The sequence below is a fragment of the Babylonia areolata genome, chromosome 29 (assembly GCF_041734735.1).
Source record: "Babylonia areolata isolate BAREFJ2019XMU chromosome 29, ASM4173473v1, whole genome shotgun sequence".
Taxonomy (NCBI): Eukaryota; Metazoa; Mollusca; class Gastropoda; order Neogastropoda; family Buccinidae; genus Babylonia; species Babylonia areolata.
Window position 1 is genome coordinate 19,711,494 of NC_134904.1, and position 25,066 is coordinate 19,736,559.

At 41.9% G+C, this 25,066-nt stretch overlaps 2 protein-coding genes across 3 annotated transcripts in view; one reads left to right on the plus strand and one right to left on the minus strand.

Annotated features, from left to right (window-relative positions):
• Nucleotides 1–2,326: 2,326 nt before the first annotated feature.
• Nucleotides 2,327–11,100, minus strand: LOC143274958 (sulfotransferase 1C2A-like). Its single transcript, XM_076578973.1, has 6 exons — nucleotides 10,812–11,100; nucleotides 7,877–8,223; nucleotides 6,595–6,921; nucleotides 5,947–6,050; nucleotides 3,981–4,176; nucleotides 2,327–2,473 (listed from the first exon to the last, which is right to left on the minus strand). Exons 2-6 carry the CDS (start codon nucleotides 8,211–8,213, stop codon nucleotides 2,358–2,360), a joined length of 1,080 nt encoding a protein of 359 aa, XP_076435088.1. The 5' UTR covers nucleotides 8,214–8,223; nucleotides 10,812–11,100; the 3' UTR covers nucleotides 2,327–2,357.
• A 5,664-nt stretch (nucleotides 11,101–16,764) lies between these two features.
• The window catches only part of LOC143302317 (uncharacterized), a 29,231-nt gene continuing 20,929 nt past the window's right edge, over nucleotides 16,765–25,066 (plus strand). For both annotated transcript variants that reach the window (XR_013057924.1, XM_076616928.1), the window contains exons 1-6: nucleotides 16,765–16,951; nucleotides 17,084–17,229; nucleotides 19,045–19,140; nucleotides 20,977–21,147; nucleotides 21,617–21,716; nucleotides 22,514–24,186. Coding sequence is in view for 1 of the 2 variants with exons in the window: in XM_076616928.1 (XP_076473043.1) it covers nucleotides 16,921–16,951; nucleotides 17,084–17,229; nucleotides 19,045–19,140; nucleotides 20,977–21,147; nucleotides 21,617–21,716; nucleotides 22,514–24,186 (2,217 nt within the window). In the remaining variant the exon portion in view is untranslated. The remainder of the gene's footprint in view (nucleotides 16,952–17,083; nucleotides 17,230–19,044; nucleotides 19,141–20,976; nucleotides 21,148–21,616; nucleotides 21,717–22,513; nucleotides 24,187–25,066) is intronic.

A 25,066-nucleotide genomic window follows, 5' to 3' on the forward strand; every position in this document is an offset into this window, starting at 1 on the left:
GGTTTTTTGTTGTTTGTTGTTGTTGTTTGTTGTTGTTGTTTTTGGGGGGTTAAGTTGTGTGTGTTTGTTTGTTGTTGTTATTGTTTTGTTTGTTTGTTTGTTTGTTTGTTTGTTTTTTACCCGAGCATCCAATGCCTACAGGCTACATGGAGTTTGACACGAATGAAGGACTCAAAGGGGAAGGCTGAGAACAGGCAGTACACCTTCATCCCACCCCACAATGTGTTACTGACTGAGCCTGGCTCCAAATCTCCACAAAGTGACGAACACTGCACGTGTGTGCATCTCTCTGGACTTGCCCTGACGTGGAAGACGTTTGAGGCCCCCTCCACAGGGCATGCATGTCCATCGGTCTCTCCAATAAACCACATTCTTAGTAACACAAGTCGTGGTGGTAAACGAAATAAGCTATCAATAAAATTGGAGTGCCCAAAGACTGCCTGTTATTGGAATGCTGGTGAGCAGAGGGCGGGCAGCTCGCTCCAGTGGTTGTCATGCCGGCCCTTCAAGACGTTGACAGAGAGAGTCCAGTCACTGCACTGTCTGCTAGTTTGTTCCTCCTCCTTCTTCTTCTTCGTTCGTTCGTGGGCTGCAACTCCCACGTTCACTCGTATGTACGCGAGTGGGCTTTTACGTGTATGACCGTTTTTACCCCGTCATGTAGGCAGCCATACTCCCTTTTCGGGGATTTAGGTTGTTCCAAAGGGAAGCTGTCGGACCTGGCCCATTGTTTCAAGAAAGCGTCGTCAGTAGTCCGTGACGCTATCATGGCGTTCCAGCTTGTTGGCGGTCTTTCAGAAGTGAGCATGCCCTCAGAGTGAGCTAGGTGTTCACATCATCGGTACTGCGCTCCGTCAGTCACATGTTCACAGCATCATGCGCCACCAGTCATGACGTCACGTGCTCACAGCATCATGCTCACGTCACGTGCTCACAGCATTATGCTCCATCAGTCATGACGTCACGTGTTCACAGCATTATGCTCCACCAGTCATGACGTCACGTGTTCACAGCATTATGCTCCACAGTCATGACGTCACGTGTTCACAGCATTATGCTCCACCAGTCATGACGTCACGTGTTCACAGCATCTTCATGTCTCTCCATCAGTCATCACATGAAATCTTAGTAGCAGTAGTAGTAGTAGTAGTAGTAGCAGCAGCAGCAGCAGCAGTAGTAGTAGTAGTAGTAGCAGTATTAGTAGTAGGGCAGGGACGTAGAAAGCTTTGAAGTTTGGAAATAGTCACTTAATCCGTAAATTCGTTGTTACGTAACATAGTTTGGTAGAAATTAGGTCATGGTTCAATGCTTCGTCAACCATTGTGTTCATTCATCAGATGTTGTTGTTTTTTTTAAACCAGTTGAGAATGTTATGGAATCGCCCAGCTGATTCTTGAATTAGTGGATAGTGCTTGTTTTAGGTATGTTGAGACAGTTCATTCCATACGTTAGCAACTCTGTTACTGAAACAAAACTTTCTTTATTAGTATCTGAACGTTGTACACCCCAACGTCAAGTCAGTCCTTCTGTATGGAGCAGAGACATGGAGGACAACAAAGACCACCATCAGGAAATTGCAGACCTTCGTCAACAGCTGCCTGAGAAGGATCCTCCAAATACGCTGGCCCGACACTATCAGCAACGCAGACCTGTGGCAACGTACCAACCAGCTGCCAGCCGAAGACGAGATTCGGCGCAGAAGATGGAGATGGATCGGGCACACCCTGAGGAAGCCAGACAGTAACATCACCAGGCAGGCACTGAAATGGAATCCCCAGGGCAAACGGAAGAGGGAAGGCCAAGAAACACCTGGCGACGTGACCTCGTGGCAGACACCAAGAAGATGGGGCACACCTGGAGACAGTTAGAAAGGGCAGCCCAGGACAGAGGACTCTGGCGGACTGTTGTGAGCGGCCTATGCTCCGGGGGGAGCGATGGGCATAACTGACTGTTGTACCCCACCCCACCCCCCCTCTCACCTGCACTGAGGTGCAGACGAACTGAGACGAAGTTTGTGGTGCATAATTATGTCCTCAGTGAGATCACCACGAAGGTCCAACAACCCTTCATCTTTTTTTTCTTCTTTTTTTTCTTCTTTTTTTTAATGGTACGACATATTCACGGCATCTTCATTCTGATTCCTATCTCCATCAGTCATCACAAACAATACTACACAGAAAAGAAAAACGTCTAAATTATCACTGTCTTTCAACAGAACGGGGAGGGAAAAAATGGAAGGAAAACAAAGGGATAAGAACTTCGGTCAACCCGATACAACGCAACACTGTGATGTTTAAAAAATAAAATAAATAAATAAACACACACAAAAAAACCCACGCATACGTCATTTTGTGACGTCAGTCTGCAGTGAACTGAAAATTGACGTCATACTGGTGGAGTTTGTCGGCCAAAACCGCGTCAAAGTGTTCGCTCAGGGCCATGGTAAAATGGTTCTTCCAGTCTCCGACGATACCTGAAGGCAGAAAATGTATACCATAATCATGACAATAGCATTATCATATCACCATCGTATCTTATCGACCCCATCAGATTACCGTAAGTTTCAGTTTCTCAAGGAGGCGTCACTGCGTTCGGACAAATCCATATACGCTACACCACGTCTGCTAGGCAGATTCCTGACAGCAGCATAACCCAACGTGCTTGTCAGGCCTTGAATGCTTGCTTGTATATTGTATTTTTACATAATTTGCCAGAGGATAACACTCTCGTTGCCATGGGTTCTTTTTCAGTGCGCCAAGTGCGTGCTGCATACAGGACCTCGATTTATCGTTTCATCCGAAAGACTAGACGGCTCAGTTTGATTTTCCAGTCAAACTTGGGAGAAAGGGCGACAGCGGGATTCAAACCCACACCCTCACGGACTCTCTATATTGGCAGCTGAACGTCTTCACCATTCTGCCACCTTCCTCCTTACAACACACATTACCAGAAACAGACCGAAAGTGATACATTTATCCCTTAATTGCGTCTCAAAGCAAATAAAACAGTATTGGAATATTATATAATATATATTTAATTGACGTCAAAAGTAATTAAAACAGGCCTTTATGCGTTACCGTAGGCTCATGGGCGCGCGCGCGCACACACACACACACACACACACACACACACACACACACTCACTCACTCACTCACTCACACACACACACACACACACACACACACACACCTACTAGTAAGTTGAAAATTTAAAAAAAAATGATTATTAAAAAAAACAAAAAACAATAATGATTATAAAAAAAAAAGAATTTAAAAAAAGAAGAAGAAAAAAACGTAGAAGAAAGGAGGGGAAATGATAAATAGCTTCTGAACAAATGCCCAACCACAGGTCACGAAGAGAACTTTCACTTTCACAAACTCATGAACTATGCTGGTCACACAATATGAGAATTAGAAGAAACATGAAGCAGAGGCGATCCCGGACAACTATGGTGATATGGATACTTATATAGCGGCTGTCCTCGGTAGGAGATCAAGCTCTGAGCGCTTTATAAACTTGGGGTGATTCGCAGAACAGCAGGCTGCCTCTCTGGATAGAGCCGACTGACGGCTGCCACTGGGCGCTCATCATTCGTAGTTTCCTGTGTCATTCACTCAGATTTCAGGCACGCATACATACACGGACATGTAAACTTTTTTTTTTTATGTGCATGACCATTTTGTTTATTTCAACAGTACACCGCCTGTAGGCAGCCATACTCCGTTTACGTGGGTGAGCAAGCTAGGTATGTTCTTTTGCTTCCATACTGAGCCCACCGAACGCTGACATGGATTACAGGATCTTCTTCTGCGTGCGTATACACAAATAGGAGGTTCAGGCACTAGCAGGTCTGCAAATATAGGTTGACATGGGAGATCGGAGATATTCGAACCAAGGACCCTCAGATTGAAAGTCCAACGGCTTTATAATGATTCGGATATTGCGACAACTCCACCACAGCCCTTCCTGGCACAGTTACCTTTCCTGAACAAGGATGGTCGGTAGTCTCGGAACAGGATTCTGCTGGGATGGTCCCTGAACTTCACCCCGGGGTCATCGTGCGCGACCTTGAGTTGACGGAATGCGCACTGGTCGGCGATGTCTGCGCACAACGCGTCTGTCACGTGACCCAGCTGCAGGAAGTGCGACAACTCTTGCACAGACCTAACTGGGTTCTGCACAGAAGGTTAGATCGGGTATTTTATGATTGGGGGAGGGGAGGGGAGGGGAGGGGGGGGTGCAGTGTGTGTGTGTGTGTGTGCCAGTGTGTGTGTGTCTGTATATGTGTGTGGGTGGTGGTGGTGTGGGGTTCTTTTTATTTTTTGTTGTTGGTTTGTTTTTTGTTTTTTTTGTTTTTGTTTTTTTTTTTGTTTTTGTTTGTTGTTGTTGTTTTGTTTTGTTTTGTTTTTTCTTTCTTTCTTTCTTTCTTTCCGAAAACTTTCAGATTTACACAACTTGATTATGAAAGACTGATGCATACAGACAACAAAGGAACCATAAATGAGTAAATAAATCTTTCTTTTTTTTTCATGGACAAATAAACTTATTTGTTCATTCATTCATTCATTACTGAATAAGAACATTCGTTATTATGATAATACATATCAACTGGAACTGGAAGAAAGAAAAACAGAAAAGTACAGTATTGTGAATATGACGACTGACCATCTGTAAAGATCAATGCTGAGTTTTGTGTTCACACCCACCCACAAAATAAAACAATGATTACTTTTCAAGAATAGTGTAATGAAGAAGAAGAAGATGAAGAAGAAGGCTTGCGGGTCATGGACGGCACAATTGATGCAAGGGAGGCAACCGTGGACAAAGACGATCCATCAGGACTGTTGTCATTGTCTCCCTCATCTCTCTCTCTCTCTCTCTCTCTCTCTCTCTCTCTCTCTCTCTCTCTCTCTCTCTCTTGTCTCAATGGCTCTTCACAAAGTACAGGGATAGCAAGAAGACAACACACACGGTTGTCTCTGTCACTGTCACGTTTGAAAGTGAAAAATATTTTTAATTCATGAACATAAGATGTTTCCGTGACTGTCTTGTGAAAGTACGGATTGGTGTGTTACCAATAAAAGGATCCAGGCGTAAAGCTGATGAATCCGAACACCACTTTATTTATGTGTGTCCCTCATATACCATTATCAGAAACAAGTACTTACTAGGTATTACCCAAGATTACACTGAAATATTGAAACATGGATATACTGAAAAAGTTGTTTTTTTTAAGTTGAGTATGTATCTTTTCCATGTTCTTCGTCATAGACAACGGTTTGAAGATGTGTAATTTGACCTTAATTAAGAATAGTTTGGTCTAATTATTCAAGTTACTACTCAATTGACAGTGAAACGCATACCAAAGATGAACACTCTTTTTGCCAGAGACCCTTTCCTCTGGGCTGGTGGCCGCCTTAAGGAATAAAATTTGTTCTTGTTCTTGTTCTCTTTACTGTCACGTAAACATATCCAGCATCCTTCTTGTTCCTTGCCGTGCAGTTTAGTTCTCAATATCCACACTCTCAGTTTCCTTTCTAATGATTTTTTTTTTTTTTTTTTTTTTTCATCATCGTTGTTATTTTTGCTCTGATATAATCTCGGACTGTTTTCATGCTTTCCGGATATAAACTTTTAACTGTTGTTCATGTTTCGAGAACACACACACACACACACACACACACACACACACACACACACACACACACACACCGTACAGAGAGAGAGAGAGAGAGAGAGAGAGAGAGAGCGGAGAGGGAAAGAGAAAGAGAGGGGGGGACTCGGAGACAGACAGACACACACACCGTGACAGGCACACAGACATAGACAGAGAGAGACACACACAAAGAGAGCAAGTAATCACGCAAAAACCGTGCGGAATCAACGAAAGAGAGAAAGCACTGAAACTCAGTTCTTTTGAAGACGAAGTGTCACCATACTAGTACCTTGTAAACGTCTTCATAGAAAACGTTCAGGATGGGCACTTCCGGGTTTTCCCTCTTCCACGTCATCATTTCCTGCATATACGTCATGTAATCCGCACATGTTCCTGATAAAGAAAAAAAGAAAAGAAAAGAAGTAATAGTAATGGTTGATCTTAATTCATCCGCTTTCTCTCTGTCACTCACTCATTTCATTTTCCTGATGAAGAGCCTGTGGCTCGATATGTCGCTTCTTTTATCCCATCAGTGTAAAACGACTTTTACCAAGATTCCATGACTCTGTTACTAGTTACAATAATAATGGCACTATCATGCATGTAGCATTGGATTGATCTCTTTAAAAAAAAAAATCGTACACGGCAGCTACGGCCGTAAACACACACACACGAACGCACGCATAAACGCATAAAGACAGACAGACAGACACACATACGGACATACATACAGACACAGACACAAACACACACTCACTCACACACACACACACACACACACACACACACACACACAACACTACAAAATAACACGCTATATCACAGCACTGCGGCACTCAGTGCGTTCTCAACAGGGAGGGGGAGGAGGGGGATCGGGGGGTTGGGGGGCGGGGGGGGGGGGGGTTAGAGGGGGGACATCACAGGAGTCAAAGCTTACCCTGACGCTGGGTACCGTTGAGAAAATCCTCCACAAACACATTCAGTCCTTCGTCTTGGAACCGACTCAGCTGTTTGCAACGGAAGTAGTAGGACACTGCCAGGTCTTTGGGGTTGCGCATCACGTGGACAACACGTGACCTCTGCGCCACAATGTCATTGGACAGCTGCCTGGGGAAAAGATGCGAGCAGAGAACCCTGGGGGAAGGGAGAGAATCTATGTCTGTTGCACTGTTCAGCTCCAAGGTGACGTGCTCTTTGGTTCTGAAGTCGTGTTCCGCGCTTCCGGTTATAAGCATCCGGGCCATTTCCCATATCCATCGAGCACCTGTAATAATTATTATGTGTAATCACAGTACCACCAAGATATTATGACGATGTGGATACTTATATAGCGCCTATCCTCGGTCGGAGACCAAGCTCTAAGCGCTTAACAAACACAGAGTCATCTGCACAACAGGCTGCATGCCTTCTGACCTGGGTAGAGCCAACTGACAGCTGCCATTGGCCGCTCATCATTCGTTTCCTGGCCGTACCATTCAGTCCACACTAAAACTGGTAGTAGAAGTGGGGCCTAACAGCAACGTAACGGCAGATGAGCTGCAGTAGTGGTGGCAGTTGTAGCAGCAACAACAACAACAGCAATAGGGATTGTAGTAATAGCAGCAGCTGCTCAGTGTAGTAGTAGTAGTAGTTGCAGAAGCAACAAAGCAAGAGCAACAGCAGTAGCGGCAGCGGTAGCAGCAGCAACAACAGGTTAGTAGCAGCTGCAGAAGCAGTAATAACAGCTGCACAGCAGCAGCTGCAGTATTAGTAGCAGCAGCAGCAGCAGCAAATCTATAATAAGTGTACCAGTCACATAAAAAACGGAGGGGGGGAGGGGCGGGGGCGGGGGGGGTTGAAGATGGGGGGCTGGCATGAGAATCAACGGAATTCCTAAACTGACAACAAACTCTTCAGTTCCCGTTCCAGTCTAAACGAATGGCGTACCACAGACCCGATGCAACGTCCGCCATTATTATAGGATCAGCTCAATTTCAGCCCGAAAGTAAGGGGTGAACTCTACAAAAACTCCACCAAACCATCGCGATGATCTGAGGTGTGTTTGTATATATATTGGGGGTTTGGCTACACGGCAACTCTCGTAGGAAGTACATAAAACAGAAAACTGTTCTCTGCAGGTTGGATACAGATCGTTCAGTCCTGTCTGTCCCAAAATTTCTTCCCCCCCCCCCCCCCCCTCTCTCTCTCTCTCTCTCTCTCTCTCTTATTATCATTATTACCTGAATTCGGAAAGGAAAGTATAATGACGTCATCCTCTCTCATTGGCATAGTTCTGATGCTGCGCACATGCTCCTCGGGAGAAATTTGCAGAGGGAACCTTGGAAACACATCACCGTCCACACAAACCATGCCAGCCAAAAATCCCCTGTCGAAATTGTCCTGTTGTCGCATTTCCACGGGATCACAACCTGACTCGTCACCGGTGTCGTCGTCGAGTCGTCTCCTCTTTGCTGCCATGGTGAAATTATCCCGGGTTCTCGTTTCCATGGGGTCACAGTCTGTCTCGACACCGGTGTGGTCACTGAGTTGTCTTCTCTTTGCTTTCACTTCGTTCATGTTGGGTTACCTGGCAAAACACACACACAGAAAATCACAGGGTCATTCGTATTCTTCTTCTTTCCGTTACACGACCAACATCGATTTGCCGATGACTCTGTCGTGGTTCATGCATGCTGGGTATTTTCGTGTCTCCATAACCCAAGGAACACTGGCATGGGTTACAGGATCTTTAACGTGCGTATTTTATCTTCTGCGTGCGTATTGGTAATGGCAGTAACAGAACTCGCGGATTTGTTTATCATTTCCTATGTTCATGTTTTGCTTTACAGCTAATTGGTAAGAAAAATATTTAACTGATAAGTAAATTGATTTTCATGTCATTGGTAAGTTTTTCAATAAACTAATGTAACAGAGACACGGAGAATGAGAAAGACAAAGATCTCCAGAGTGATCAAATCCGACCAGAAGCTGAAGTCATTAGTTACATAAAATTACAAACAAATGAATAGATAAATAAAATACTGACACCGTTGACGTTGATTGATTGATTGATTGTTCGATCAAATGAGGTTACAGAGATACATGGAATAAGACAGACGGAGACAGACCGATCAAATCCCACAATAAGACGAAATCATACACTGAGATGAGCATATGGGCAGGCAGGCTATTCATATCAACGATATTTTTTTTTACAAATTTCAGAAAATATGTTAATTTGAAGCAATACTATGTGAAACAGCGAATTAACTCTTTCAAGACAAAGGCTAGATCTCAGAACAGAGGATACGAGAGTAGCCTTACTTGAAAGGTTAACTCACTCAGTACGGCCAGTCCTCTCTTCTCCTCCACACAGACCCCTCGGATGTCCAGTGGGTGTCTGAATGACCCAACCTTTAGCTTCCGTCGTCAGAATTATGGTATTCTTTGTCAACATTCACGTCTTCAGTACAAGAGCCTTGAAATATTTTGATGATGGTAATTGGGCGGTGAAACGCTGTTAACGTCGTCTCCGGCTTTCGCCGTTCGTTTGGAGAGAGTTTAAAAAAAAAACAAAAAAACGTTAAAGGTCCCATCGCCTTTCATGATCATTGGGCCAGTGACCCACAGCGTCTAGAACTCGGCACAGGAAAGCAGGGCCCATTCCTCTCCTATAGCCGTTTGAAAAAACTTCCTAAACCGAAGTGAGGTACCTACTCATCCACACCATCAGGGTGGAGAGAGGAAAAGTTTGAGCAGGGTAGGTTTACTAGAGTGCCTTTCAAGGACACAACACCATGCCTACTGGTGGACACTGAATCGGAAAATCAACGCCCAACCCGGACTAACCTCAAAGTCTTGTTTAAAAGGCTGAAGAAACACACACACACACACACACACAAACTGCAGTGGATCCGAAATCCCTTGCTTGCTGGGGTAAACACAGACCCACCACAAAAGCACACATCACAATCCACACACCATTCGTGTTGACAATCAAAGTGGAGCGCTGGCCTTGGGGTAGTGTTCATAACTAAGTTTTGCGAGTGTCCACGTGTTCGATTGAGTCCCATACACGTTCGGGATTTTTGTACTGCCCCTCCCCCCTCCCCCCCTCTCCCCCCACTCCACTTCACCTTGAGTGCTGGTGTGGATGTTAGTCTTTCGGATGAGAAGATAAACTGAGGTCCATGGTGTGCAACATGCACTTTGCGCATGAAAAAGAACCCACGGCAACATGTCAATCAAAACCACTTTCTAAATCCACATGGAAATTAACTTGTGCAAAAGGTTTGTCCCTAGCAAAATTCTCTCTCTCTCTCTCTCTCTCTCTCTCTCTCTCTCTCTCTCTCTCTCTCTCTCTCTCTGTGGCAAGTATTCGCGGAAACACGCCAGAGGTGACAGTCGTGTGTGTGTGTGTGTGTGTGTGTGTGTGTGTGTGTGTGTGTGTGTGTGTGTGTGTACATGCGTGTGTGTGTGCGTTCGTGGAAACACGCTAGAGGTGACAGTGTGTGTGTGTGTGTGTGTGTGTGTGTGTACGTGCGTGTGTGTGCAGTGCGTTCGTGTGTGTGTGCGTTCGTGCGCGATTATTAGGGAGTGGGAATGTCATGATTATGTGCGTGCGTGAGCAGGTGTGCGTGCGTCGGTGAGTGTGTGTGCGTGTTGCTCTATGTGTGTGTGTGTGCGTGTGAGGGGGGTGAGGGGTAGAGGAGTGTGTGTGTGTGTATGTGTGTGTGTGTGTGTGTGTGTGTGTGTGTGTGTGTGCCAAGTGTGTGTCGGTGTGCCAAGTGTGTGTTTTGCATTTTGTCAGAGGTACACAACAATATCCTCATATGCTTTCTCTTACTTGTCAACGTTGTCATCGACCAGAATGACACTGCAGTGTTTCTAGATCAACAAAACAGCAAAAGTTGTGTCACTGAACACTGCGGCCTAGCGTAAAACATAACACATTCTGCTTTTCAGTTATTTCAACGAATATCTAGCATTTGACGACATAAACAAGAATTTAAACTGAGAATTAATTACAGACGTCATTCGAGTTTGAACCATGATAATTTGGGCTATATAATTATATTCAGTATTACATTGGTGCAAACATAGTTGTAGTCAGTTTCCACACAAGCGTACGGGAAGAAACCGAGCTTCCATTCTACACAGTTGGCGGCTGCTTACCTGAAAATCGTCTGCTTTGCTGTGGTCGATATATATCGGCAGTCAGTCACAATTTTGACACGACTGACATTCCCCAAAATGTGGTTCCACTCTTGGGTATAGTTAGGCTACTATATATATACTGGCACTACACAAGACGTGTAGTAGGTATATTTATCAGTGTCGGTGAACCATGGAACAGAATGGCATGTATAAACTAGTTCAAGAAGAGTCTCTTCAGTTTCTGTCGCCTTGGCTACCATCGATCACAGACCTGGTACCTGTAATTATATGCATTGATCAGGATCTGGTATCGTTCTTTAGTCACTTCCATCGTACAGCCATAACACGCCTGCTGACCAAACATACTGCTATATAGGAAATACAATGTGCCAGAAATTCGACTATATTTAGCCCAGGTTTCGTTCTTTTTTTATTCTTTCTTTCTTTCTCCTTTTCCAAATCAGTTTGAAAAAGCAGCGGGCGGGTTGGCAGTCGAGTAGGCCGGCCGGCGACTCAGTGCCGCTGGGTGTGCTGAACAAACAAAATCAGCACAGTAGCCTACAGCGCGGGCCCCCCGCACAGCCTGTGTTGCGGCACACAATCAACTCAATTCAGGTCCACGCACGGCGTGTAATGAGTCTGCCGCTTTTTTTTTTTTTTTTTTTTTTTTGCTTTTTTTCTTTTCTTTTTTTTTAACGCCGCAGGCGAGGAATGAGACTGGGAGAGCAGGTTTTAGCTCATATCGCTTAACTGTGTGTTCTGCATGAGCAGCCTGTTGAACACACACACACACACACACACACACACACACACACACACACACACACACACACACACACACTTGGCACACACACACACACACACACACACACACACACACACACACTTGGCACACACACACACACACACACACACACACACACACACACACACGTCTAAAAACACTTACAGTGAATAGACGTTAAACTGAAGATAAAACACACACACACACACACACACACACACACACACACACACACACACACACACACACACACACACCGTTTCAGAAAAAAAAAAAGGTTTGAAAAAGGATCGAGGAGGAAGACATAAAAAAAAAAACCCACAGCTATGATCAGCCCCTCAGTACGATATCGAGACGTGCCGCTGTGCGCACATGATCATCGGATCTTCATCAGAAACCCGGCGGGCGAAATGGTCACAAACTCGGCTGGATCAGCTAGTTGTCTGACACGGTACGTCTGACAATTCCAACGTCAGAAACAGTTATAGAAAAGGAATCAGAATCTTAATGGTTTCCTCGAGGAGAAGGGAAAAAAACTCAAGAACAAGAACAAGAGCAGTAAGAGCAAATAAGTATAACAGCAGAAAAAAAAAAAAAAAAAAAAAATTAAATAAGAAATTTTTTTTTAAAGAATAAAGAAAGAAAGACAACAACAACAATAACTTTGACAACAATAACAACAGCTTAATTCTCGCCCTGTTTCTAGTCTCGTCTTGTGGTCTGAAACGATCCAAGCGCATCAGTGAGTTACCATGCACTATGAATGTTCAGAAGAAGAAGAGGAACTTGACTTCAAAAAAAAGATTTTTTTTTTTTAAAGAAGGTGTGATGTGCGTGCGTGTAGTGTGCGTGTACTAAGTATCAGTTATTACGTCTAACTTTAAATAATAATGATAATAATAATAATAATCATAATAATAATAATAATAATAATAAAAGGAAGCCCGATGATCGCTAATGTGGGATCCTAACTTGAACTGCTCTTCAGTGCACTGAGTATGTTCTAATTATCTTATGTTCAAATGATCATTAATTTGAGGATATTGACAAACAAGATTTCAAGTTTTCAGAGTTGGATAGATGTCAAACAATGTTAAACGTTTTTTGTTTCTTTTTTGTCTCGTTAGATTCAGGTAATCATATACGTCTACTTTTAGAGACAACTAACATGACAAAATTTAAAGCTTCACTGACAATGTTATAAATGATCATGTCTACTTTTAGAGACAACTAACATGACAAAATTTAAGCTTCTTCACTGAAAATGTTATAAATGATCATATCTACTTTTAGAGACAAATAACATGACAAAATTTAAAGCTTCACTGACAATGCTATAAGTGATCATGTCTAGCTTCACTGACAACGTTATAAATGATCATGTCTACTTTTAGAGACAAATAACATGACAAAATAGCTTCACTGACAATGCTATAAACGAAAACTAAGGTAGACGTAGAAAAAAAGGGGAAATACAGTGTGTGTGTGTGTGTGTGTGTGTGTGTGTGTGTGTGTGTGTGTGTAGTCTTCAGTTTAACGTCTTCCACTTTAAGTGATATTAGACGGGGGAAAAAAAGGGTGTGTAGGGGTGGGGGGCGGAGCGTGGAGGTGGGAACGGTATTGGGCAGAGGGTGATGAATGATGTGTGTGTATGTGTGTGTGCGCATATGTGTGGGGGGGAGGGGGCGGGGGGGGGGGAAGATACAGAGCATTGGAAAAAAATAAGACATTAAAAGGGGAGACATGGGCATAATATAGAAGGAAACGCTAACATCAAACAACTGTAACAATTATAACAAATGTCCAATTGGACTATGCAGCAAACCTTCTGCAATAGCAGATAACATCTTGAAATTGTCAAAAATACATTCAAAAGAATTTTCCGAGAAGTTTGGTAAAAACGATTTCAGACTCTGACATTCAAAGAGTATGTGTTTGCTTGAAATAGATTCTCCACATATGCATTTAACATCTCTGCTGAACTTTGTTATAAAAGCGTTCAGCTTTATCCTGTTTGATAATGTCTGAATTTGCCTTAATCTGAATAAATTGCCGAATGTATTTGATTGATTGATAGATTTCGGTTGTTGAATATTATTTATACTTTTATTTAAAACTTTACCATTTTGCTGGTATACTTCCCTAACTTTGCTCCATGATGCTTTTTCTAGTAAGCGGTACCCCTCTTGTACAGACAAAGGTACATAAAGGTCCGTGGTTCCCTGTTGCCAGTGGTGTTTTGCACATTTTCTTGCAGCCCTGTCAGCCCATTCATTATATAGGAGACCAAGGTGAGAAGGAACCCAACAAAAAGTTATATGTGTTCCTCTCAAATTCAAAAGATGTACAATGTGACTTATTTCTATTATTATTTTGGACTTGTTCTTACAATTTGATGAGTTTAAAGCATATAATACAGATTTTGAATCAACACAAAACAAGACTTGAAGAAGGCAAACTGGAAGATCAAGAATATAATTTAAAGCCATAAGAACAGCGATAAGTTCAGCTGTGAATATTGATCGATCTTTACCAATATGGTATGATCGTTCTGTTTTCAGTTTTGGTATAACGAAAGCTGAACCTGCTTGGCCATTGTCTAGGAATGAGCCGTCTGTGTAAATATGTAAGTGGTCACGGTATCTATTCTGAAGGTGTAATCGGACTTCTGTTGCCATGATATTTGGATTTTCTTTTTTTGCAATGTCAGTATGATTGATATCAAACTGTGCTTTACTCATCTCCCAAATGGGGTATGGACTTACTGTTTTCTGCGTGTCTACATTATCTGGATTAATTTCGGACTTTTGGAACAGGTTCGACACAAACGTGCCAATTGGTGTTAGATAAGATATCGTTTTAGCTCTTTTGGGGAAGTTGTTTTCAGATGTAATTCTTACTTCCTCCGAAGTAAAATTTTCAGTTGTTGAGCTTCTCAATACGTATTTAGCACATGCCAGGTTTCGGTATTCCTCCAAAGGTAATTCTTCTATTTCTTTATATGTTCCGAGGGTTGATGCGTGGAAAGGTACGCCAAGGGCAAGTCTATATGCTTTACAGTCAATGCTTTGAAGTTTCTTTAACAAATACTTTGGAGCATTGAAAAAGACTTCTTGTCCATACGATAGTTTGGATCGAATAAGTGATGATGATAGATGTTTCAATATCGTTGTGTCTTGTCCCCAGTACTGTTTACTTATAACTTTGAGCAAGTTTAAACATTTTCTTGCTTTTGTTATTATATATTCAATATGGGCATTCCAAGCTAGTTTTGAAGTAAGCATTAAGCCTAAAAATTTTATCATGTCTCTGTACTGAATGGACTCATTTTCAATTTTAAATGTTGGTAACTCTTCTGGATTATTACCATTGTTAAAAAGCATAATATGAGTTTTTTCTGCTGATAATGTAAGACCATTGTCGACAATATACTTATTCAATTTATCTATTTCTCTTTGGTATGTTTTCTTGATATAGTTTAATGCCCTTTTTGATGTATTTCTTTTCATAGTTACATTCATCCACATACATATATCATCTGCGTATTGCACTAGGATCACGTCTTTTGATAAGTGTTGGGGTAAGTCGTTCAGCAAGATGTTAAATAGAACAGGGGCAATAACAGAACCTTGGGGTAATCCCATGTGAAGAGTCTTAGGATTTGAGTACGTATTTCCGACTCGTACTTGTATACATCTTTTAGTCAGGAAATCTTTGATATAATTATAGAGACGCCCTGAAAAGCCAACAGATTTCAGTTTAAAGAGTAACTTTGCATGCCAAACTTGATCATAGGCTTTCTTTATATCAAAGAAAGTTGCAAGAACGTTTTTTCTTCGAGCAAATTGTTGTTTTACATGTGTTGTAAGTTTAACCAAATTATCAATTGCAGATCTACCTCTCTGAAAGGCCGCTTGATTAATTGGGATAATTCTATTTTTATGGCAATAGTACATCAGTCTTCTCAAAATTATTCTTTCCATCAGCTTACCAGTATGTGATGTTAGCGCAATTGGCCTGTAACTGTTCTTATCTGTTTTACATTTTCCTTGTTTATGAACTGGTATTATAATAGACTCTTTCCACTGTGCTGGCATTAAACCATCAATCCAGCACTTTTGAAAAAGCTTAACAAAACAACAAAATTTTCTGGTAAGTGTCTAAGCATCTCATTTGACAAACTATAATTACCAAACGCTTATATTACAATCCCTAAATGTGAAGAAGAATAACTTACCCAAGCTTCCAGGTTATTATTATCCACCTGTGCACCAGCAGGTTGATACTGCCACAAAAATTAGTGCAGCCATATATATCCAAGAAGGGACTGAGTACAGTGTATGCTCTCCACCAGCACCTAATTCTACTCCTGATTTCCATTCATGCGCGGCACGTGTTAGATTCAGTGATCACCTTACTTTTCGTGTCGTCTCTGTGTACTTACCTAGAGGACCAAACGAACTTAATACGGAATGGTTACATAATGTTCAAGATAATGAAAAAAGGTTGATAGGGGGAGATTTTAACGCCCATTCACCTTTTTGGGACAAAGATTGTGTATCAGTTACTTTTGTGTGTGTGTGTGTGTGTGTGTGTGTGTGTGTGTGTGTGTAGCCATGACACAGCCAGTGGCCTGGTAAATGGACCAGAACCACGGACGTGAAAGTCCGTAGCTAGAACCCAGTCGTAGCAGGATCGCTCAGTTATTTCCGGACTCCCAGTTCACATGCACTTGACATGAATACAACCTTTTCGAACAAAAAAACAAACAAACCAGAAAACAAAACAAAACCAACAAAACCAAGAACGAAATTTTAATTTTTTCTTAAAAACGAGCAAAATATGTTATTTTTGTGTTCGGGGGAGAAAACCGTTACTTAAAATAATACAAGGGACACAACTTCATGTTTATACTGCTTAAGGTAAAAGTTACTATTTGGTCATTAACTTTATCCGTGGAGTCTGATCAAGGTAGGTGAGTAATAGTTTCGTATTTTCTTGGTGTATGTTACATTATCTTTTTTATGTATGTGTTTTTGGATACATGGATTGCATCCCGTTCGTACGTAATTTTGTTCTGACAACCATCCCGCAAAGAAAAATATAATGAAAATAACATCATTATGTTCGTAAAAGACCAGCTCAGCGGAGTTACACATGACTGGTGCATTGTGGGATAACCTGGAATTTGTTGGAGTGGGCAAGCTGATGATCATTCGACCAACTTTTACATTTGTCCTCGTCTGACACGAATTATTCGGCCAGATATCGTCGCATATTGCAGTTTAAGAATCCAGGCTATGCGTTCTGGCCGTTCATACGGCCCAAGAGAACTGCATAGCCATGAATTACGACCGAAGACCTCACCACTCCAGTAAGCCTCTCAGCCCACTTTGTTTTGGTTTAGATTTTGGAGATTCCCATTTCAATGTTGGAGCTCATATTTGCCGATTGCAGGCGATTTTGATGGTCATCAACTGACACAGTTTTATTTTTCTTGTTTCAGATATGAATGGAGTGCACAGACCCCCGCCAGAAATGCATCAACATCAGTCTGACAAGAAAAGGCGCAACTACAAACTTGTGGTGGATCCAACAATTCACAGTTACAAAGGAAACCAGAAAGTCTACAGATTTGATGGGATCAGTCCGGTAAGATGGTTAAAAAATGACAGACCAACGTGGATCTGTTCTGATTCACATGAGAATAGCAGAAACTTGAGCTTGCATGGCAACTGTTAGTTGCTGCCAGTAGTTTAGGAGTGGACAGACTTGAAGTGTTGGCACAAAGTGAGAAAATCTGTGTTTGATAGTGGGTGTGCTATCATTCACAGAATGCTGTAGCATCTGCTGGCATGTCAACAACAAGTTATACTAACCAAGTTCTTCAGAAAAGCTGGAAGAGGCAGAAAAAGCAGACATTTTAGTATCAGAATCATATCAGGGGGCATAACTCTCACCAACTTCATTTCTTTCTGTTTTTCTTCATGTCCATCTGGTATCTATGGAGAGGAAAAATATAAAGTTGGTGAAAAAATCCATCACAGTCATTCATGACTAAAGTTTAGTTTCAAAAGTGAGATAACCCTGCTACCACAGTACCAGTTTTAACCTGTCATTTTAGCAAGTACAATACCAAATTATCAGTCAGATCTCATCATCTTTGATGAACAGACTATAAATGAATAAATAAATCAATACCAAATTGAAAGGAAACAGTTTCAAGGAGGTGCCAAAGCATGCAGATTGATCCATATACACTGCACCACATATGTTGTGAACAGAGGAAAAAGTTGATGCCTGGACTTTGGATAAAGTGATAAAGTGAATGTCCTGATCAGACCTTGAGAGAACAGGAAGCCTCAATTTCTAAGGTCCATTTCATTAAATGAAGATGTGCAGTATAATTGCCCCAAACCTAAGAATGCATTATATTTGAAACAAGCATGATTTTGAAAAAAAAACACTTAAATAATGTATATAGGTGGAGTGGAAGAAAATGAGATGATAATCAGATTTGATTTTTGATTTCTAATCTTAAAAGCCTCAGTTTTTTATGGAGTTGGTGATGGTGGTGAAGGTTTATTTTTTAACACATTTAAAGTTTTTGTTAAACTGTTGCTTATATTTATTTAGGTACCTTGCCTTTATATGTGTATTTTTAAACTCAAAGCATTTAAATCGTTGAGCATTGAAGATGTAGCATGTTCATACCTGTGATCTTGTGAAAACTGAAAATAGCTGTAAATTTGTCAAAACGATTCCACTGCCCTCTCCATTCCGGTCTCAAGTTCTTTCTGTCCAGTTTGATCAGTCTGATATTTTCACGTGTAGACAAAACTGTACTGTGATTTGCTAAAAGTAATTTACAATTTGGCACACTGCATTTTTCCTCCAGGTCTTCATTTAAAAAGGAAAAAAAAAATTGAAGGATGGCGATGATAAATCTTTAAGAATACATTCTTTTTATGAAAAAAAATGTTTGGGGGATGAAATCTGTTCTAAAAACATGGATTTAGATAAAAGAAAAATAAATCAAAAGTCTTACAAGCTCGAAAAGCAATATTTTATTTCTAAAAAAGTAGTTGGTACTGTTTGAATATAGTTTTCTCCCATCTTTCTCATTCCTTTCTCTTTATTGGAATATGTCTGTCTCATTCATTCTCACACTTTAGGGAGGTGTTTATTTGTGTGTGTGTGTGTGTGTGTGTGCGTGTGATTTCTTTATTTTAGGTACGTACTTCATTCATTCTTTTTGTTTCTTTTTTTTCTTTTTATAGTGTTTAAAAGGGAAAATTGTGACACTTATTACTTGTTTTCCTGTTTGAAAAAGAATATCTGAAAAATGTTGCCCTGACTTTGGATTTTTCTAGTGTGGTTTTGTGTGTGTGTTGTTGTTGTTTTTGTTTTTTAAGATTTTTTATTTTATTTGTTAAAGTCAAAATGATCATATTGACGTTGAAACAGGATGGTCGAGTTATTGATGCACGTGACCCAAGGCCTCGTTACCAGCGGATATGGTGTCGTAGACAACCTGCTGATCTTCCTGTCCCACAGTTCAAGGTCATTACCATTTGGTTTTTCATTGACATGTCACGTATAGCATGTATGGGTTGGGGAATATTCTCTTTTTTGATTCAGGTAGGGTCTTTTGTTTCTGTTTCTTGAAATTGTTAAAAAAAAAAATTTAACTGATGTAAAATAGCCTAGATACAGCCAGTTGCCATCAGTTTGGTTGTAAACAATGTAACAGTAACAACTAACTTCTAAGGCATGATGTGGAGCGCATGAGGTTTTTTTAATACTTGATCTTGTTTTTTAAGTTATTGGTCAGTTTCTTAATTTGATTTCATTCTGTATCTAAAAAGTATAAGATTCAAAAAGTTGATTGAGTTGGCATTCATTGAAATGTTCCGAAACGATGTTAATCTGGAAAAGTGAAGATTGGAAAAAAGATAAATGCCTGTGCTTTTGAGCTGCTCAAATGAAAGGTGTGTTTGCAGGAAATTGGGATCATAAAATCATACCCCTTATGAAAGTAATTTTATGTCCTGTAAAAAGTCCTTAACATTTAGACAACATTGAATCTGGGTGTTCGGAGGGTTATTTTTTCTCTTTTTTTTTTTTTTTATCAGAAATTTTTTTTATTAATGAATTTTTTTTATTTTTTACATCAGTTTCTTTTTATTCTTTTGTCAACAGGAAGTGGTTCAGTCCATTAACACAATAACAGTTACACCAAAACACTTTTTCCATCAAGGGAGACAACTGTTGAATAAGTTCTTCTCATGAATTAGTTGAAAGGATCATTACCATTGCATCAGAAAATAATACAATGTGGATGTTAAAGAATGACTTGATGAAATTGTAGCCTGCCACTCAGTGCCGTATTCTGAGCTGTAAAGGCAACCAGAAAGAGAAAGGTTTTCTGAAAATCTTGTGGGGTTTTTTCTTCTGTACTAGTACTACTACTAGTCTTAGCTGGCACACTTTGATTAGTTTGATTTGGAAAAAAAATCTGTACATTTGTGTATGAATGAACAATGTGGATTTTTTTCTCTGTTTTTACAATAACTGGAACTACTCAACAAGCAGAACAATAGGCTGAAGATTATGATTTATGATTATAGGCTAAAGTCAAGGTTATGAATTATAATTAATGATAGGCTGAAGAAACAGAAGATTTGGTTATGATGTAAAGCTAGAAAGATTAAAACTACCTCTCAAACCCAGAGCTAAGAAATTTAAAGGAAGGTATATCCAGAAATTAATACAGTAATTTAGATAGACAGTGGTTTTAAAAGTGTCTCTCAAACTCAGAGCTAAGAATTTGGAAAGATCTAGAAATTAATACAGTAATTCTTTTTTCACTGTTGAATCAACCAGGATGCTAGAAAATAGAAATCATTATCCCCAAAGTGGTACATAATGTTTTCAGACTGATGAAATCAAAAACTGTTGATCATTTCACTTGCCACATCTTTAATTTTCCACAAATAGAAAGCTGTCCAGTTTTTTAAAAGTGGTATTTTGAATCATGCAACATCAGATGCATTTAAATGCAAGATTTTCCCATTTTCTTAACAGTAAGAATTATGAATGAGGCTGAAAGACAGAATCAAATCTTAAAATGATTAAGATTTGAATTAAATCTCAGCAATTTGTCTGTTTCCTACAGTTGTGTGCACACGCGCTCGTACACATACACACACACACACACACACACACACACACATGCATACACAAACACACAAACATTTCTATTTTCTTTCTGGCAACACAAGGTTATTGTAAATCTCAGAGCAAAAGTGTAAGATTACTGCAGTGTCAAACTGCTTTCGACATTTTGATTTGCAAGATTATGCGGACTGGTCAAACTTTTTCCCCCCTGCTTCTCAGTATGACCACCACTATGTGGGAACGCCCCCTCCAAAGGAAGTGACTTTCACCAACCTGAATGACAACATCAACAAAGATTTCCTGGAGAACATGTGCAAAGGCTTCGGCACCATAGAGGAAACACGCATCTACTACCACCCCAAAACGAAGAAACATCTTGGTATTGGAAAGGTAAGGATCACTGCAAGTGCTAAAACTAATACTTTTTTTTTTTTCGTGTGGGTTTTTTTTTGGGTGTGTGTGTGTGTGTGTGTATGTATATGTGTTTTTTTTTGTGTGTGTGTGTTTTCTTTTCAAGTAGACTGCTGTGTCATTAGACTGACAAGAATTATTTGTCACCAGTTAATTTGTAGGTGTAATTCTAACTTTGGGCAACATTCCATCTGCAACTCAAAAGGCAATAGAAGAAGAGCAAATTATTTTTTTTTTAAAGTTGTGAGCTATATAGAGTTTGGTGCTCTGCTGATCAGCCATGGGATATATATGATGATGTGTGTTTAGCAGTTTTTGTTAGCATGGGATGTGCAGTCCTTTGAGTCAGGCTGAGAAAAGATTCACCAACATCTTGACAGCATGGACAGAAATTCACATGTTTTTAAATGTCTCTTTCGTTTGTTTTTTGTTTCTTTTGTTCATGTAGGTGGTGTACTCATCCTCTAAAGCTGCGAAGATGTGCGTTGAAAAGCTGAACAGGACATCTAAAATGGGAAACATCATGAACGTGTTTGTTGACACATTTGGTGAGTGCATCCTCCTCATAAATGGCCTCAACGCTCTAAACCCTCCTGCCTCCTCATCCCCCATCCTTGTTAAACTAAAGTTTAATTACACATACTTAACTGTGACCCACTAGTGCAGACTCCGGCAGGGGTCTGACATTTCTGTCCTGTGCAAACTACTATCCGCCTATGTGGAGAAAACGAAAGTAGTTACGGCCGATGACCTCCCGAAAGTAGGTAACCTCCCCTGTGGCCCCCTGGCTAGCGCCCTCTTTTTCCGGCAGCCATCTCGACACCTGTTCCTGTGCACTGCATACGGCTAAGTTTTTTTCGTATTTTCTATCTGTCTATTGATTCTTTGGCGTCCTTGTTGTTTGTCTAATAATGTCTTCAACCAGATCGCATAATTATGTGGCTCGTTTGGGCGATCAGGCTAAAATTAAGGCGCGGTCGCAATCGATTCGTGGACACTCTGGGCCCTCTACTTTGGGCTCTGTAAACAACACCAACCTGCCGCCTCCACTTCCTCCACTATCTCTGGTCGACTCCAAGCCCCCACTGCCTCCGACGTCAGTTGTTAAACTAAAGAAAACGTATTTCAACCATATTTATACAGCCAAGCATTTACAAGCATTAATGAATATACATTTGAATATATGTGGAATGACATTAAACCAATAAATGAACTCTCCTGTCCCTTTCTCTCCCTGTGTCTCTCTCCCTCTCTCTCTCTCTCTCCTTCTCTCTCTTTGTCACAGTCTCAGAAACAAAACAAAACAAAAAGTCTATATGACAATAAAGGTATGACTTGTTCACAGGCAAGGAGCGTGCAAAGCTGATCGAGGAGAAGACGGCCGAACGTCCCAAGATAGACTTTGCGGGCCCTTCAAAGCGAGACCGCGGCAGCAGGAAAGCCTACAGCAAGGATGCCTATGAGCCTTTGGACGAGTACGAGTACAACGGCGGCAGTTCTGGGGCTGGCCGGTACAACTACACTCAGTCGGAGAACAGCTTCGGCAGCCATTCCGGTGACCTGGGTCATGGGGGGGAGGTGGGTCACAGCAGCGACACGAGCTACACGTCAGGGACCCCCTTCAGCCAGTCTACGTTCACCCCGGGGAGCATGTACAGCGGGGACATGCACGGCCAGGGCTTCACACCTGCCAGTGACCCCGGCTACGGCCATCACAATCATCCCCATCACCACCATCACCACCCCTCACATTCCCATTCCCATCACCACCACCATCACCACCACTCACAGCAGCATTATCATCAGCAGTCGTCACGCTACGACATGCCTCCTCCCCAGCCCCCAGGCCATTTCAACAACAGTTTTGTCAGTTTTGACCCCAAGGTACCCCCTCCGCCTCTTCCTGCAGAGCCCCCCCTCCAGCCCATGGCCACCCCCAGCAGTCACTACCAGCCCACCCCCCAGCAGCCCCCTACCACCCCAGACTACTATCATCAAGACCGCGATCACGCACACTCTCGGGACAGCCATGACCGGCATAGGAGTCGGCATCACGACAGAGACTATGACCGCGACAGGGATCGTGACAGGGACCGGAATCGTGAGCAGGACTACGAGCGTGATAGGCATTCTAGGAACTCTCACGGCAACAGTGACAGAAGTGTAGATGGTGACCGGGGGAGGGGTAGCGACCATGCAGTTGATGGGTCCAGGCACACCGCAACCAGTTCGAAACCCCCAGAGAAGGAGATGCGGCCGCCCAGCCCAGAGCCTGTGGTGGTGGAGAAGACTCACTCGGAGAGCCTGGAGTCTCGCATCCAGTCCCTGCTGAGGATGGGCTCCACCGAGGAGGAGGACACGAGCCACTCCAACCGATCTCAGGAACTCGCCCACACCACCCCCTCCACCCCCCACACCCCCTCCACCCCCTCAGACGTGCGCCATCACCAGAGCTGGTCCCAGCCAGCAAGCTCGGCCCCCGCCCTGGACAATGCCCCGCCCCCCCTGCCCAGCGCCCCACCGGCCCCCGTCAGTGCCAAGGAGGAGGGGAGTGGCAGTGACATGGACGTGGACGATGACGATGACCGCATGAGTCTGTCGTCCATCAGCAGTGGGGAGGAGAAGCTGCAGGTGAACCCCCCTGTGGGCGCCAACCTCAACTCCTCTGGCATGGGCACTATGAACTCGTGGCAGCAGTCTCAGTCGAGCGGGTCGTTCGGCTTTGGTGGTGGTTTCAACGCCGGAGGGTTCCCCAACGCCAACGGTTCATTTGACTCTGGCGGGTTCAATCCTGCGGTGCCGGACAGCTTGAGAGACCAAACGGCTCAGGTGGATGCTGAGCTGAAGCAGTTTGAGGAGGAGAGCTTGAAGCAGAACCGCAAGTTTGCCCTGGTGCTCAATGCCTTCGTCAAGGAGCTCAAAGCTGTGATGCAGAAAGACTTGTGCAAGAAGATGGTGGAGGTGTCTGCCTTCAAGACCTTGGAGACCTGGTACGATGGGGAAGCCCAAAAGACTAAGGTAAGGGGTGTTGCAGTTTCTTTTTTTCCTGTTTAAATCTTATGCATGTGATTATAGATAAATAGTTCATGCAGGTTTTATAATCTTTTTGTGACTTAGTTACCAGCAATTGCACACATGAATGCACATATTTATATATACACACATATTGAAAAACACGTAGGTGAAACTAATACATTTCTGAGTTTGTTACCAGCATTTGCACACTTGCATGCACATTCAGTGATTCAAACATGCAGAAAAAGAAATGTAAACTTCAAGATGATCATTTTCCGTTTACACAAAATTGTAGGATATGTTCTTTGTGTTCATGAGTCACAAGTGTCACTGCTTGTTATAATGCATGAAAGAATCAACTTGTGCTCTGTGAATAACTATGCAAGATGCGTAAAGTAGAGAAGTTGGTGTTTATTTCTGTGGGACAACCTCTGATTGCTTTTCCTAACAAAAAAAAAAAAGAAAGTAGCCATATTTTGTTTCATTTGTCTGTGGCATTTTATGTATTTTAGCTTTTGGTGTTTTTTGATATATGCCAGAAAATGCCCGCTTGTTCTGAACATTGCAAATTTTACACACATATTCTATTGTTTTGGTCAATAGCTGCATCATCATTCCCATTAGTCACAGTAAAATTTTTAAAAGTGTTTCCATTTCTGTGGCCTGTCTTATGTTTCTCTTTCAGAGACCTCAGCTTATATTTCAGTGATTTCCCTTTTATATAATTTCTTGTTAATATTTCAGTGTTGTCAGATTCATTTGAACTGCCGAAGGAAGGACATAATCATGATTGGTTTACTTGTGTGTGTGTGTGTGTGTGTGTGTGTGTGTGTGAAAATGTGAAGGGTATACACTGCTCGTTCATTAAACAGGTCCCTGTTGG